This window comes from Physeter macrocephalus, chromosome 11 (assembly GCF_002837175.3).
Source record: "Physeter macrocephalus isolate SW-GA chromosome 11, ASM283717v5, whole genome shotgun sequence".
NCBI lineage: Eukaryota > Metazoa > Chordata > Mammalia > Artiodactyla > Physeteridae > Physeter > Physeter macrocephalus.
Window position 1 is genome coordinate 68,938,194 of NC_041224.1, and position 18,087 is coordinate 68,956,280.

Genomic DNA, 18,087 nt, shown 5'->3' on the forward strand with positions numbered 1-18,087 from the left:
TTTGTTCTCTACACCTGTGTCTCAATTTCTGCCCTGCAAACCAGTTCATATGTATCATTTTTCTAGGTTCCACATATATGCGTTAATATGCGATATTTGTTTTTCTTTCTGACTTCACTCTGTATGACAGTAGAGATGAAATTTTAACTTGTCTACCTGTGATACATGATACTGTATTGAATAAGTAAGTAGTAATAGGCTAAGACCAGATTACGTCTAAAGGCCCTTGCAACACTAATATTCTAGTACTGTAACTGTTGGAATGAAAGAGATAAAATTGAAACATCACAGGTATGTAACAATGTGCTTATACATAATTACAATACCACCTTTAATCTTAGAAGATGGTTTTCTCACAGAACAATTTAGTAGTATCCACAGACGTGTTCTTAAAATGGGATTCACTTAGCTGTCATGGACACTTCTAAGATCAAAGATAAAAAGATGCTACCAGAATTTATATAGAAGGTGGTTCTATTAATTGGGGGGAAAAGTGGACAAAAGGATTGAAATGAATGTTAAGGATATGCTACTGCATGTTGACACGAGTTATCTATTGTATGATTTCACGATGAAAGATAGGCTGTAAAAATAGTTAATAATTATTCAGTTTACGCATCTACAAAATAAAGTAAGCCTTAAAGGAGTTCCCAATTCCCATTTTTCATTTTTAAAAAATGTTGGTTATAGAAAAGCAGCATCACATTCGATCATTATCATACCAAGTAGTCAGCTTATTTAATACAGCAATATATTATACTTAAGATTAGCTCTTACCCAATGAATACAGGACAGAGAGAATTTTTAAATGTGTACCTTTACCAAATGAAATCAGTCTTCAAATACAACAGGAATTTTCCAGCAGTCAAAAGATGAACTTAACTGTTGATTACAAAGCAGAATTAATTGACAGGATACAAACATTAGATTTTTACTAGTACAGTTTAGATAATATTTTGTGCTGCTATTTTTAAAAGATCAAATGTTATTCAGTTAGTTATTCCTTCAGTCACGCAGGTAGATGTTCTAATGGGCAATCTATTAAGATAAACTGATGTTACTGTCAATCTGTTGAAGCTTGCATCAAATTTTAAACACAGTTTACATTTTCATAATATTATAGGTGCCATAAGAGATATGTGCCATAAGAGATATGTGCCTTTTAACTAAATTCCTACTACAGCCCCTAGGGAAGTGTCACTTATTTGCGTTTCCAATATGAATTGGTACTATTATATTTGCCCATTTATAGATAACTGGAACAAAAAGCCCAAGAGATCCAACAATTGAAACCAGAAGAAAAGTCCACAGAAACATCCGATCAAGAACCTGAGCTATGAATTTCCAATCTTCAACAACCTGTATCAAAAAACAAAAGAACAAAAAACCCATGTTAAATAATTAAGACACAAAATTCGTAAATTTACACGTCGACTTGTAATATAAGTGGGTTATTTTGATAGAATTTTAATAAAATATAGTACTTAGATATTTTATAATAAACTTTAAAACATCTTTTTAATTCTTACTATATACAGTTATCTTTATTACCTGCTCAGCCCAGTAGTGTTTACTTATTTTAATTTTTGAAGATAATCCAGCCTGAAGTTAATTTCATGACCAATTAAAAGTTGGTTCAGAATAATATGTATTCAACAGCTGTTAATCTTCTTCCTCACCTCACCTGCTTTATTTTCCTAGGATTTCCTAGGGACCATTTTAACCTAAGCTCATGAGTTCAGAGCTTCTGGTGATCTCATTCCCTCCCTGTTTTCACAGCCCAAGCAGGGAGCTGGCTCAGCAGGTGTGAGTGACCTCAAGGAAAGGGCAGGCTGAGACCAGGCCCCGAGCACCAGAGGCTCCCTCCCACCAGGCCACTTCCTTGACCACGAGCTTCCCTAGCCCCTGTTCTCTATGAAGCACCAGGTCTTCTACAGGAACTGTGCCCCAAGTTTCAGGATAATGTAGAATTTAGAGGATTATAAACACCCTACTGCTTCTCTACTTACAAGTTTTTCCCCTGAAAATAAACTCCATTTACTGGCCCTCTTGGAAGGAGCCCGGATCCTTTTGCACAACACTTTGCAGACATTCATTAAATCCCATCTCAATCCATATCATTATCTAATATCTGTATTTTTTTAAATTTATTTATTTATTTTTGTCTGTGTTGCGTCTTCGTTTCTGCGCGCTGGCTTTCTCTAATTGCGGCGAACGGGAGCTACTCTTCGTTGTGGTGCACGGGCTTCTCTGGTTGTGGAGCATGGGCTGTAGGCACGTGGGCTTCACTAGTTGTGGCTCGTGGGCTCTAGAGCACAGGCTCAGTAGTTGTGGCGCACGGGATTAGCTGCTCCACGGCATGTGGGATCTTCCCGGACCAGGGCTCGAACGTGTGTCCCCTGCATTGGCAGGCGGATTCTTAACCACTGCGCCACCAGGGAAACCCCTAATATCTGTATTTTTTAAGACTCCATTGATAGCTTCACCTTATAAACTAATTATACTTACACCAAATAGAAACTTTATGATCCACAAGCATTAAAAGTTTATTAGATTAAAACAACATTGTAAATCAACTATACTTCAATAAAAATTTTTTTAAAGTTTATTAAAAACATAGCGGCTGGGCCCGTGAGCCCTGGCCACTGAGTCTGCGCGTCCGGAGCCTGTGCTCCGCAACGGGAGAGGCCATAACAGTGAGAGGCCCGCGTACAGCAAAAAAAAAAAAAAAAAAAAAAAAATATGTCAAATGTCCCTTTGTGGGGAGGGCTGTTATTTTACCGGATTCATTCCACCTGCTTACCACGCCTGCTAGAAATTTTTCCATTTAAAAAGCTTTAGAGATTAGAATTCATATACATTTTTTATTCTAGGTACTATTTTATTATTTTTTGATTATATTATATTAGTTTCAGGTGTACAACATAGTGATTCTAAGTTTTTATAGATTATACTCCATTTAAGTTATTATAAAATATTGGCTATATTCCCTGTGCTGTACAATATATATCTTGATAGCTTTTTTATATATAGTAGTTTGTACCTCTTAGTCCCCTGCCCCTACCTTTCCCCCCTCTTTCCTTTCACCACTGGTAACCACTAATTTGTTCTCTATATCTGTGAGAGAATTCATATAATTTTAACGTGACTATTCAAAGTAAATTCAATTATGAAAATAGTACTATAGTCATAGCTTTAAAAATATTACACAGGGCTTCCCTGGTGGCGCAGTGGTTAAGAATCCGCCTGCCAATGCAGGGGACGAGGGTTTGAGCCCTGATCTGGGAGGATCCCACATGCCTCGGAGCAACTAAGCCCGCGAGCCACAGCTACTGAGTCCGCATGCTACAACTACTGAAGCCCATGCGCCTAGAGCCTGTGCTCTGCAACAAGAGAAGCCACCGCAATGAGAAGCCCATGCACCACAACGAAGAGTAGCCCCCGCTTGCTGCAACTAGAGAAAGCCACACGCAGCAACAAAGATCCAATGCAGCCAATAACAAATAAATAATTTTTAAAAATCACAATAGAAATAAAGAATAATGACGAGACTGAAATATTACATGTTTTGAAAGAAAACTCCAGTTCAATATGATCACATTAATAAAATGTATTCATAGTTCAATTCTTGCATTTTAAATATTAACCTTAAATAAGGAGCCAGTGAGTTATTTTTCTATAATGAAGTTTTGAGCAAATTTTTGTTTTTAAGCAAATTAAGCATATTATTAAGTACTACACTAAGCTTCACTTGTACACGTTGATGTATAATATATAACACCTGAGAATACCTTACTGCTTTTGATTTCGCTAACATTCTTACAAGTGAACAACAAAAAGATTTATTCTAGAAAAATATCTTGGCTGTATTTATAAAGGCTCCATTAGACTCATTCTTTAAAAAATGAAATCACTTTTGATAAACTATAATGCAGTTGTGCCTGCAGATTACTATAGAATCCAGAAACAAAGTTACTGAAGATCAAATTAAAAGTTAATCATGTCAGAGCCAAAAACCAAACGGCAGGATTACTATGCCTTAGAATAACAGAACAGTCAGCATAACACAAAGTGTTTTCAAAAGTCATCCAAGATGCTGATGGGGGAAAAGGAGACGTGAGATTTGTATACATGCCACATTTTGCAGATGTTTTAACTGAAATTTTAGTAAAGATCTTTTACAGAACAGTGTGTCAACATCTCTGGCCCTCAATCTATGCTTAGTCTTAAGGGTCATGCTGTTTGCCCAACTTAGAATCAAAACAGATCTGCATTTGTAAATATACGCGGTCACAGACCTCACGGACATCATTTTCCTTCATGACGTGTCTTGTGATGTAGCGAATGGAATCAAGTGCAGCTTCCAGTGTGTTTCTAGAAGATTTTGGTCCACGGCTGCTCTCAGTTTCCTCCTTCTGACTGAAGCACCTATCTACATGACTTCGCATGCAAAGCAGTGTTGGAAGCTTCTGAAGAAATATCTTGCGGACCCACGGAGCCATAGCATTATGTGTTGAGGAAGAACGGTGATGGATGTTGATAGCAAAGACAGTGACCATGATGGATAGTGTCACAAAAATCATGGTAAACACCAGGTACTCTCCAATCAGAGGTATGACTTTGGAAGATGAGGGTATGATCTCTTCAATAACAAGAAGGAAGACAGTCAGAGACACGAGTACTGAAGTGCAGAGACAAATCTTTTCACCTTCATTTGAAGGAAGATAGAAGACAAGTATGGTTAAAAACGAGAGCCCAATACAGGGTATAATAAGGAACAAGGTATAAAAGAGAGGCAGACGCTTAATTACAAATGAGTAAGTGATGTAAGGATACCAGCAACAGCTGTCGGTTCTGTTTCCTTTGCTTCCTGTTGCTCTCACAATTTCCCATTCTCCATTATCAAAAAAATCTCTCTTGTTAACATCTTGGTCCTCCAAAATTATATCAACCTGGGATCCATCGTAAGTCCAAGAACCAAATTTCATGGAACAGTTTTGGAGATCGAATGGGAAAAATGTGACATCAATGGTACAGGAACTTTTGTAGTTTGCCGGTGGAGTCCAGGTAACAGTGCCGTCATACCTGACGACAGTTTTCGTACTGGCCCCTTCAAAACGTCCATCTGCACTGAAATACACACATGCACAGTAACAATGCAGAGATTAAACAACCCGGGCGTGTGTTTTACAAGCCTAATAGAAAACCTATACCATAGCATGAAATACTTTTAAAATTATTACACTTGAGATATACCTGCTCCACGTAGGGGACTCTAGTTTAAGGACACTGCCCTTAAATATCTAACTCCATTGAAACTAAACCCCTATTTCCATATCTACTCCAGGACTGACAGATCTATATTCACAGAATCCTGAGATTCAAGTGGTTGAAACGATTTCACTTTGATTACACACAAAATGTAATTAGGCTATTTATAACAATGGATGTGCACAGAGCCAGAACCTGAATCCACATTCCTAGACGCCCCCCTCTCCCCTCAGTGCTCTTCTCCCTCCATGACAGATACTGGACGCTTCCTACACTGACAGGGAAAGAACAATAGCCCCAAGCTGGGCACAGCCCTGGAAAACAGCCGTCCCTCTCCAACTCTGCCATCATGTGAATTCACGCACTGGAGAAGTCTAGCAAGAAACATCACCACCAACATGAGCTATCTTCGAAATATTGTTCTCTATCTTAATATTCATGTGACTTTTGCACACTCCTATGTAATACATCCATGTTAAATATAAAAATGTTTGCAATGACTTAGAGTAAAATGATGCTCCAGGAAGCTGCATCATGCTTTGTTCACTCCTTGCATGCAGCTTTGTTCACTCCTTCCATGTTGAGAAGCATGGAGGTAAAGGTTTGAAAAGTGAAAGATATTTTTTGCTTAGCATTTGCTCTGTCCTCATGTCAGTGCCTTCTTGCAAACAAGACAAAGTGCATTAGGATAAGCACAAATTCCCAGAAATGTCCTGGAGTGGTTGGTCCTAGAAAAAAGTGAAACTGGCATCCAGAAGTATCCTCTCCCCTAAGTTAAAAACCATCCTCAAAACACACTTAGGTAGAATACCTACAAATATGAGTTAATAATTAATCCAATATTCTTCACTGTGGGAAAATTATTATACAGTATTTAAAGCAAAATTAGAAGGATGCACATTTAAACATAAAGTATGACCTTAACTATTTTTAACCATTACCAAAAAGTCTGGAAGGCAGTCTGCCAAATATGTAGTCTAGAAAATAAGAGTGTAAATGGGGATGTCAGGCTACTCCCCACGCACCACGTGTGAGCTGTGTGATCCTGGACAAGTGTAACTATCTTTGGCCTCCATTTTCTCATCTGTCAAATAGACGTGATCGTACCTAGTTCATAAGGTTATCTTGAGAACTGAATGAATAAAGATAAGGCACCGAGCATAATGCCAGGCACAGAGTAAGTCGTAAGTTTATAACAGTGGTTGCCAACAAGTGATGGTATAACGGGATTGATTATATTCCCCCCAACTTCCTTATACCTTTTTGGACTTCCCAAATGTTTTACAAATTTTTGAAATCCAAGAACACTTATGATCAGAAAACAATATACCAAAAAAGGGAGAGGATCCACAGAACCTATTTGTAGGTTCATGAAATGAGAGAACACAAGATTAAGTCCTCTGACTTTATAGCTAAACAATTTTCAAAAGGAAGAAAAAACTACTAGTGCCTAATAGTAATACAGTTGTTTTCTTTTGAAAACAGAAAATGGTATTCTGGATATAACTTACTTATCAAACAAAACAATGTCTGGAGTCCAGAGAGAGTCTGAAGGGACTCGTATAACTTTTATTCCACTGTAGTCATCAGGGTTCCATCGCAATTTTACATCTATCCATTCCTTTAAAACAAAGAAACCTGACTCAATTTCAATAAAATTAACAGTCAAAAACACTGAAAGCTATACTCTCTTTGCCAAACCCAGACATTTTAGACGCGAAGTCACCTCTACTCCCAATAAAGAAAACTCACCTCCACGTCCTTCTTAGGGGCACTGGAGGATATAGCCCTGTCCCCTCATGTGGTGGCTCTAGCCATGGTCCTCAGGAGACACAGGCGAGGACCAGAGCTGCGTACGTTCATGGATCTGCTCAACACCTCTTCTCCCACCAGCTGACCATGCCCAGGAGCTGCAGCCATGGGCACCTAAAGTCCAAGTTCAAGGGAAACATTCTCTTTTCTAGCTGTCTTGTCAATGACTGGCTGGACTGGTCCATGCAAAGAGCAGTTGGATTTATTACACATTCCACATAGTTAAACACCTTGGCCCACCTCCACACAGTAACAATTCTGTGATCACGTCAAGACTTGCACCCCAAGGAAAGCACACGTGTCTTTCAGGAACTGGGGGTTAGGAAACTGGCAGTAGGTATTAAAAATCAGCAATAATAAAGAACAAACAAAGGGAAGCACTCAACAGCAGTTGGGGACATCTGGCCCAGAAAGAAAAGAAGTCCTTTATATAAGAGAGACTATGAACATAAAAATTAATCATTACATTCTTGCCTGTTCCCATCTCACTTAAGAGTAAAAGCCAAAATCCTACAGTGGCCTAGAAGCCACTACTCATAACCTATGCTAGGAATACCCATCAGCCGCCTGTTGCTTCACTGACCTCATCTCCTACACCCGTCCCACGGCCACTCACCTCCAGCCAGCTAGCTTCTTTGCTGCTCCCTGAACACGCCAGGCACCCTCCAGCCTCAGGACCTTTGCACGTTTGTGTTCCTCTGCCTGGAACAGTCCTCCCCCAGATACTCACATAGCTTGCTTCTCCCCCTCCTTCAAGTCTTTGTTCAACTATTACCTTCTCAGTGGTACTTCCCCTGCCCATCCTATTTAAAAGTACAGTCCCCAACACTCCCTATCCGCTTTCCCAGTGTATTTTTCTCCAAGCTTATCAGCTTGAAAGGTACTATACAACTTCCTATTTATTCCCCCCATTGGAATGAAGTTCCTTGAGGGCCTAGACTTTTGTCTGTTTTGTTCACCGCTGCCTCCCCAGGGCCCAGAACAGTGCCTGGCATATAGCGGGCACTCAAATAATATTAACTGAATGAATACAAGACTCCATCTACCTCATCCTTCTACCTCCTGCCAATCCACCAAGACCAGATACTCATGCTACAAACCCTGTAATAACAGTGGCACCAGTCAACAGTTGGGTGGCCCTTTGAATTTTATACATACCTGCTTCAACCAGACATTGGTTGTCATTAACTGATTTTTCTCATCCTATGAAATAAAAATTTAAATAAGGCTGATTATTTCAATTACGGAAACAATAATCCTTTAAATAAGAATTTTCTCAGTTTTATATAAACACTCCTTTCTATATAGTACCTACGTTCTGTTCATCAATCCGGTTCTCTAGAAAAGCAGGATCTTTTTACCAGCCTAATTTCACATATTCCTTCCAACATACTCTGTATTTCAGATAAGCTGCCCGAAAGGACACCATTGGCATTTTTAGATTTAATATTAATAGTCTCAGTTACTACATTTCCTCAAATCTAAGATGCAATCTAAGAATCACAACATTATTTTATGTACTTAGCACTAAGAAAGAAAAAGGCTGATAATGAATTGTAAGTTGTCATTAATTATAAGACATCTTGACTTCAGAAGTGCTAAAATGTGGAAAAATGTGCATCTTACAATCAGTGAGATACAATGTGTGCATTCTTGAGGGACTATAACTTGTCATTTGCTTCTGCTGAGGCACACATTTGAATCTCTCCATGGAGCTGTTACGTAGAAAAAAATATGGAGGTCAGAGCCTTGAATGGCAACTTCATACAGCTTTTACATCCTACTTTTCTAGAGGACCAGGGGTCCCTGCTACTTACACCTTCCTGCTGTCTTACCTTCACTTACGCCGGTCCTTCACTGAATTTTCAAGGCCTAATTAAAGTGATAACTCTTTCATTAAGTTTTACTAAAATATCATGGAGCCAACTGAACCAGTAAAAGATCATCATGATCATCAACCACAAACAGACCTTGTGTAGGATACAATGCTCAGAGCACACAGACACACAGAAGCACGAGGCAATCCCTACAGTTGGGTAGAGAGGATGGGATATAAATAGCTTAGGTGTCTGGAGTGTTTCCATTCCCTATCCCATCCGAACAACAGGTGAATGACCTAGGAGAACGGAGGAGGCCAGAAGGAAGCACGTCCCTAGGGACAAAGACAGCTGTTAGGTCCCTACATGGAAAGAATGGGTCCTAGGAAATACAGCATGGCCATCCCTCTTACACTGTGTCTTCCAATGAGCAATTTTCCTTGATTAAAACACTAGAGCTGGAAAGGACCTAGAGATTTTATCTACTGTAATCCCTTCATTTTGCAAATATGAAAACTGGCCCAATGAGGCAACTTGCTTAAAATCACACCACCAATTAGTGGTAAAACCGACTCTAGAACTCAAAACTCCTAAATTTAAACGCTACGCCACCAGCTCTACTGTCCACCCCAAAGTCACACACCATCCAGAATAACTGCTGAGCCCTGTATTAGAATATGCCTTTCAGACAAAAGTTCTAACCAGAGGCATTAAAAATTAGGAAAGTTCTGGTAAACATATTACCTGTGATGCTGCATGGCAGTAGGTCATCTTTGAGAATCTAATGAAAATTATAGACCTTTTCACCAGAAAAATGTGAACACACATAGATTTTGTTCTGTGAGCTAGGACCTAGTCCATACTTAGTATCTTTAATAGTAACATGGATAAAAGAAAAACCCATAAGTTCACAACTGGCCCCAAAGATGTGGGTTAGTCATTGCCTTAAGGGATACACCCTCTTTTAACCTCAAGTATCTCTTGAGCATCTATCACGTGTTCAGCACAGTGACTAAGCCTGTGCGCCACAACTACTGAGCCTGCGCTCTAGAGCCCGTGAGCCACAACTACTGAAGCCTGCGCTCCGCAACAAGAGAAGCCACCACAATGAGAAGCCCGCGCACCACAATGAAGAGTAGCCGCCTCTCGCCACAACTAGAAAAAGCCTGCGTGCAGTAACAAAGACCCAACGCAGCCAAAAATAAATAAATAAATAAATTGATTAATTTTTTTTAAAAAACCCAAACTGAGTGAAGACAAATGTATGATGACACTCAGGAGGAAACCACAGATAAAGAAATGTTAACTACTCATAAGCATAGCAGAAAAGTTTTAGGGGTAATAGGGTTTTTTTAAACCTGACCATAAAAATAAAATCAAAACAAGCCAACACTGATATTTTTAAAAGACAGAGCGAGAACACGTAGGAAATAAGACAGGAATCTGAGGAAACTTCAAGGAAGAGCCACTAAACATGATCACAAGGTTGCGGGACAAAGACCTTAGTGATTAAAAGGAACATAAACCCACTGAGAAGCAATTCAGTGAAGCTTCTATCAATGTCCAGGGCCTCTGACCCTCATCTTCCTTGACTCCAGTCCTCCTCCCCGCTCATTGTCACTGACTGTATATTTTCTGGGCTCTTCTCTCAAGAAGCAACCCTTCCTCAACGTCTCTGCTTGGCTAACCCTTGCTTCTACCGCTTTCTATGAATGTTCTTCAAGGATCAGGCTCCTGCTCTCTCTGCTTTAAAACTGCATCAATTCAAAGTTTTCAACAATCACCCCCAGGCCAGCAATTCCAAACTGACATCCTCAGCCTCATCTCTCACCTCGGAGCCAGTCTTGACCTTCCAAGGGCCTCAGTGAACATTTTCTTTTGAATGTACCACAATGACCTCATACCAAAAGCAAACCCATCGTCCTCTCTGCCCTGCCCCCATAACAACCAATTTTCTCTTTCAAATTGGTTACCCTTCTAACCACCTAGGCTTCAAAATAAGACGCCTCCCTTCATATTCAGTGGTCAAGTCCTGTTCCTTCTTATATTTGGTCTAACTTGCCTCTCAAGCTTCTAATCTTTCACTCTTTGAAGCCACATATTTAACTATCTTATTGATCCTCTTAAAGCACTGCTTTTACCATGCCTGTTACCCATCAGCTCTCTCATTCACTCAGCATTTACTACATGCCAGACACCATGCTAGCCTCTGGGACAGACACAAGGACTAAACCTCACTCTGCTTTGAGGCGGCCCTGCCAGCACATGAGTGCCAGTCAGTGTAATTGGAACAGAAGAGAGACTGTCTTAGAAAGTTTGGATTTCAGAGTCTGAAAGATGAATTTGGCCTTGAAGGATAAATGGCTTGTGCTGAGAAGGAAAGTTCTCCAAACAGAAGCAATGGCAGGAGCAAAGGCACAGTGGCACACAGGCATCACTCCTCACCTCCTCCACCATCCAGTCAGACCATCGATCTAAACAGCCAAACAAAAAGGCTCAGTATCGCTCATGTACCTGTGATTATACTGTTCCTTGTTATTAACGTTCTTTCCTCTCTGCCTGCCAGATCCTACAATTAGCACAAGCCCAGCTCAAGTGCCACTTCTACCCAGGCTTCTTTGATAATCTCAATCATCAAGATCTGAAATCCCAGATCTCTGTGACATCACGATTTAGTACTGCAGCATTCTACACTTACTCCATTTACAGGCTCACAGTCCCCGCTAGAAAGAAAAGTTGAAAGCAAGCCCTACTAACTTACTTCCTACTTCCCTATGTTTAATTTATATTTAAAATCTTCCTGTATTGCCTAGCAAAGGATCAAGCACAGAGTCCATATTCACTGATCTTTCTGGAAGCAATTAGGTTACATATATCAGTCAACAGACTTCAAAAATGTATATCCTTTGATTCATCACCTTTTTTAAGGAAAGGAGAAATTCAAACATTTATGTACAAATATTCATCATTGTCCTTTATAATAGGAAAAATTGGGAGCAAGCTTCTGCCAACAATAGGAGAATGTTTAAATAAACTATAAATGAAATATAGCCATTAAAAATTACATTTGAAGATTATGTAATAACATAAGAAAATGTTCATCATGTAACAATAGGGGAAAAAGCAGTAATCAAAATTATATCTAAAATAATATTTCAATTTTGTAACATATTCACAAAGAAAAAACTGGCAAGAAACACAACAAAATGTTACCAATGGTCATTTCTGGGTGGTAGAATTACAGTCAAGTTTTATTTTCTTATTTGTATTTTTTTGAACTTTCTAAACTCTTTCCAAAAATCATGCATTGCTTCTCTAATCAGAAAATAAAGGCACACCTATAAATGTTATCTATATCCATACATACATACACACACGTATTTGACTATTCTGGGAACACAACAGGGAAACAATTATTGATTGACATGATCAGAAAAAGAAGAAACTAGTTTAAAAATTAGCGTGAACCTTTTAGTTTAAAATAGAAATAATCTCTTGACAAAAAGAACGAGTTACAATGGGGAATTTACTACCTGGTAAATGTCACATGGAAAAACCTAAGAAATGTTTTAAGTGTGATACTGAGGCAATGATCTGTTGAGATCCCTTTTCAGTCCTAAAAATCTACAACTCTAACTCTTGGGTTTTTTCTTTTAAAAGTTTTAACTTTTTGGTCATGTTTTTTAACACATTTAAGGAGAAACTTCCATATAAAGGGTTTAATATCTTTGAATTTATTTAAAAATAGACCTATTTTAATTACCAAATGAGATAAAATGATTTCTAAACTACACAAGATTATATAAACATACAGTATTCCTATGTCTGTGGTGTAATAATTGTTTTTCCCTGGTGAGTTCCTGGAGGAAAAGGACTCTATGTTCATTCACCTTTGTAATCTTTGCAGCAGAGCACCGTGCCTGGGCACACAATACGCTCTCCATAGACCTGTGTGAAATTGAATATGGAATGATATGCACACCTACCACATCCACTAATTGAGATATTGCAAGGCCAAACTTTACTTTTATTTTGTCATTCAGGTGTTCCACTGGACGAACCCATCTCTCGTAGTCTTGAAATAAATCCTTAAACAAACTATCTTCATGTTTGGCAACAAAGGATGGTTCAGCTAATCCTGTGTAACAAATTTTTAAAAGTTAGTGGATTGGCTTCTCTCCCACCAAATACCTCTACTTTAAAAAAGTTTTGCATTACTAATGAACCAAAGTATTATTTAGGCTATTGTCAAAGGCGATTTTAAAATGAAGGAGATTTTTAAATGTTTGTGATCAATAAGGGACACTCTGGTTCAGATATATTTCTTAGTTAAATCAGATTATTCACATGGAAATATGCTGAATTCCGAAAGAAGCACTCCATACTTAACAGAGTAATTTAAAATCTAAGTAACAAAAGCTTTTAAATTACCAGGGCTAGGGGGGTTGCTTGTCATAAAATTCCAAACCTAGAAAACAGATATATTAAAGTTTATTGATCAACTATAAATGTAAAATAAACATGCTTTAATTTACATGTTTTTAATATACAAATATATAAATATTGAACAAATTATTCAGATTTGTCATACATTTGTTTGCTATACATTTGTATACAATTACTTTAGGGACTAAGACTTAAAAAAAAAAAAGATAAAATTTTAAAAGTTTTAGATGCCATAAGCCAAAAACTGATTAGATTTATGGATCTAACTATAAACAGTTATGTTTATACTTCTAATAAGCTTAAGTAAGCCTCTTTAAAGAAATGAGTTTTCAGTGTTTTATGGACACTGGAGTCTCTATTAAGGAAATGTGGAATGTGTGAAATTCAAGGATGACATTTACTCAAGACTCATGATTTTACGAAGAAAAAACATTTATTTAAAACAAAATGTAACTGGCTTATTTATCATAAAGTATATACATAGGCATTTAGAGTAGCTAGTGTTGGCCTTTCTCTAACCTAAAAGAAATGATTTTACAGAAAATTAGCACTTTCACAAAATCTTCTTTTTGTTGCGATAGACCATGTTTTCTATTTGGAGCTATTAAAAACTATCTGGTTACTCTAGCTAGAGGAAACCCATTCCCTGATTTTCTTTCACTGCTTATTTCTTCATTAACAGAGCAGCTTATTCCTCAGAGTTTATGTCTTGCTTCCCTGGGCAATTTAAGATATTTGATTTAATATATAAATATCATAGAGTTTGTGCCATGCCTCTGTAAAAGCCTCCTTATGCTGAAATGTGCAGCACTGGAGATATTTCAATTCAATTAGAATATTATACACTAGAGAGGCATTCTTTTTAATGTTCAAAAGCTGTTAATTTCAGACGTTCAAGTTAAAATAGCATTATTGAACCATTTCTCCTATTCTGATCCTATTTTAAAATGGAAACAGCAAAAGTTTAAGGTTGTTTAAAAGACAGAGATAACAAAATGTTTTCTAACAGAATCTAAGGAAACTTTGCCTTAGGGAAAAAAATACTAACTTGAATTGCCACCTCAAATTTTGTTTGAAAGAAAGTAGATAGGGTATAAATAAATAAAATGATAAATTTATCCTAACATTCTACTTAATGAGAATGCTTAAGATACTGCCTTGTGAATACCTTCTTAGTACATCCAATACTAGAAATACCATTTTCTTAGCACAACTTTACAGAAATGCCAGGTGCAAAGGTCAGTGGTATTTTAGCACAAAACCTTAATGGTGCACTCAAATTCTACTTAGAGGTCATGTTTCTTTAGCTGGTTCTAAATATTTTAAGTTTATACTGCTCATAAACCTCAAAATATTAAGAGGGAGATGATCCAATACATTCCCTCACTTCACAAATGAGGATATATGACCAGAAAGGCCAGTGCTACAGAGCTCATCAGTGGCAGAGCTCTGAAGGCCTCCCCTCTACCTTCTGCTCTTTCCACCCTAACATTTTCCACCTTGTGACAACTTCTTAAAAGAGCTTAATATCACATGCCGAGACCTCAAGCCTACACCAGTATTTGTTCATTCATTCAACAAACATTTAACAGAATGTGCCTTGTATCAGGCACCATGCCAAATGCTGGAAATACACTGGTAATCAAAGACAGCATCCACATTTACAGCCCAGTAGTAAGGACTGGCTCCAAAAATGTGATACTGTATATAAGCTAAATTCTATAGAAACTGAATCAAACTAAAAAAATTATTTTTTAAAAGTTGTTGTGAGGACTTCCCTGGTGGTGCAGTGGTTAAGAATCCGCCTGACAATTCAGGGGACACAGGTTGGGGCCCTGGTCCAAGAAGATCCCACATGCCATGGAGCAACTAAGCCTGTGTGCCACAACTACTGAGTCTGCACTCTAGAGTCCACTCTAGAGCCCACAACTACTGAGCTCGTGTGCCACAACTACTGAAGCACACACGCCTAGAGCCCGTGCTCTGCAACAAGAGAAGCCACCACAATAAGAAGCCCACGCACCATAACGAAGAGTAGCCCCCGCTCGCCACAACTAGAGAAAGCCCGCGCACAGCAGTGAAGACCCAATGAAGCCAAAAATAAATAAATTTATATATATATAAAAAAAGTTGTTGTGAATAGTTAACGTGTGCTCATCCTACTCAAAATTAATACTTTAAATCAATCACTTTCAACCTAGGTTCCTTGGATTCGAGGGGCATTTATACTATACTGTTCTCATTTATATCATACTGTTCTGCATTATTTTTCAATTATGTCACATAAGTCTTGGGTCATCAAAGAAACCAATATCCTGGAACGTAGGAATCATTTCTTTAGTTTGGCATTGCTACAGTATAATACTTAGTATTGATCACAGTAGTTACTTAAGAGTAGTTTTTCTTCCCTCACTACTTAAAGAGGGAATGAGGGGAGACTGGTTCAAGATGGCAGAGTAGAAGGACGTGCTCTCACTCCCTACTGCGAGAGCACCACACACAAAGTAGTATGCACATCGGGACCCAGGGGAAGGAGCAGTGACCCCATAGGAGACTGAACCAGACCTACCTGCTAGTGTTGGAGGGTCTCCCGCAGAGGAGGGGGGTGTCTGTGGCTCACCGTGAGAACAAGGACACTGGCACCATAAGTTCTGGGAAATACTCCTTGGCGTGAGCCCTCCCAGGGTCTGCAATTACCCCATCAAAGAGCCTGGGTAGGCTCCAGTGTTGGGTCGCCTCAGGCCAAACAACCAACAGGGATGGAACCCAGCCCCACCCATCAACAGTCAAGCAGATTAAAGTTTTACTGAGCTCTGCCCACCAAAGCAACAGCCAGCTCTACCCACTACCAGTCCCTCCCATCAGAAAACTTGCACAAGCCTCTTAGATAGCCTCATCCACCACAGGGCAGACAGCAAAAGCAAAAACAGCTACAATCCTGCAGCCTGTGGAACAAAAACCATATTCACAGAAAAATAGACAAGATGAAAATGCAGATGGCTATGTACCAGATGAAGGAACAAGACAAAACCCCAGAAAAACAACTAAATGAAGTGGAGATAGGCAACCTTCCAGAAAAAGAATTCAGAATAATGATAGTGAAGATGATCCAGAGCCTCGGAAAAACAATGGAGGCACCGATCGAGAAGATGAAAGAAATGTTTAACAAAGACCTAGAAGGATTAAAGAACAAACAAACAGAGACGAACAATACAATAACTAAATGAAAAATACACTAGAAGGAATCAATAGCAGAATAACTGAGGCAGAAGAACGGATAATTGACCTGGAAGACAGAACGGTGGAATTCACTGCTGAGGAACAGAACAAAGAAAAAAGAATGAAAAGAAAGGAGGACAGCCTAAGAGACCTCTGGGACAACATTAAATGCAACAACATTCGCATTATAGGGGTTCCAGAAGGAGAAGAGAGAAAGGACTCGAGAAAATATATGAAGAGATTATAGTCGACAATTTCCCTAACAAGGGGAAGGAAATATCCACCCAAGTACAGGAAGTGCAGAGAGTCCCATACAGGATAAACCCAAGGAGAAACACGCCAAGACACATACTAATCAAATTGGCAAAAATTAAGGACAAAGAAAAACTACTGAAAGCAGCAAGGGAAAAATGACAAATAATATGCAAGGGAACTCCCATACGGTTAACAGGTGATTTCTCAGCAGAAACTCTACAAGCCAAAAGGGAGTGGCATGGTATACTTAAAGTGATGAAAGGGAAGAACCTACAACCAAGATTACTCTACCAAGAAAGGATCTCATTCAGATTCGATGCAGAAATCAAAAGCTTTACAGACAAGCAAAAGCTAAGAGAATTCAGCTGCACCAAAACCCTACAACAAACGCTAAGGGAACTTCTCTAAGTGGGAAACAAAAGAGAAGAAAAGGAACTACAAAAAGAAACCCAGAACAATTAAGGAAATGGTAATAGGAACATATATATCGATAATTACCTTAAACGTGAATGGATTAAATGCTCCAACGAAATGACACAGGCTTGCTGAATGGATACAAAAACAACACCCATATATATGTTGTCTACAAGAGACCCACTTCAGACCTAGGGACACATACAGACTAAAAGGAAGGGATGGAAAAAGATATTCCATGCCAATGGAAATAAAAAGAAAGCTGAAGTAACTATACTCATGTCAAATAAAATAGACTTTAAAATAAAGAATGTTACAAGAGACAAGGAAGGACACTAAATAATAATCAAGGGATCACTCCAAGAAGAAGGTATAACAATTATAAATATATATGCACCCAACATAGGAGCACCTCAATACATAAGGCAAGTGCTAACAGCAATAAAAGAGGGAATCGACAGTAACACAATCATAGTGGGGGACTTTAACACCTCACTTACACCAATGCACAGATTATCCATACAGAAAACGAATAAGGAAACACAAACTTTAAATGACACAACAGACAAGATACATATAATTGATATTTATGGGACATTGCATCGAAAAACAGCAGATTACACATTCTTCTCAAGTGCACACAGAACATTCTCCAGGATAGATCACATCTTGGGTCACAAATCAAGCCTTGGTGAATTTGAGAAAATTGAAATCATATCAAGCAACTTTTCTGACCACAATGCTATGAGATTAGAAATCAATTACAAGGAAAAAAACATAAAAAACAGAAACACATGGAGGCTAAACAATACGTTACTAAATAACCAAGAGATCACTGAAGAAATCAAAGAGG

At 38.5% G+C, this 18,087-nt stretch overlaps 1 protein-coding gene across 6 annotated transcripts in view; it reads right to left on the reverse strand.

Annotated features, from left to right (window-relative positions):
* The window catches only part of CHRNA5 (cholinergic receptor nicotinic alpha 5 subunit), a 76,862-nt gene that overhangs the window by 5,743 nt on the left and 53,032 nt on the right, over positions 1-18,087 (reverse strand). For 3 of the 6 annotated variants that reach the window (XM_028495172.2, XM_055088154.1, XM_055088153.1), the window contains 6 exons: positions 13,332-13,368; positions 12,887-13,038; positions 8,242-8,286; positions 6,783-6,892; positions 4,299-5,130; positions 21-1,359 (listed from right to left, as the gene is read on the reverse strand). In XM_028495172.2, coding sequence (XP_028350973.1) covers positions 1,198-1,359; positions 4,299-5,130; positions 6,783-6,892; positions 8,242-8,286; positions 12,887-13,038; positions 13,332-13,356 — 1,326 coding nt within the window. In that variant the 5' untranslated portion in view covers positions 13,357-13,368 and the 3' untranslated portion in view covers positions 21-1,197. Of the gene's footprint in view, positions 1-20; positions 1,360-4,298; positions 5,131-6,782; positions 6,893-8,241; positions 8,287-12,790; positions 12,864-12,886; positions 13,039-13,331; positions 13,369-18,087 lie in introns of those variants that run through there. The other 3 variants (XR_008618587.1, XM_007124530.4, XM_055088155.1) reach the window with 3 other exon arrangements.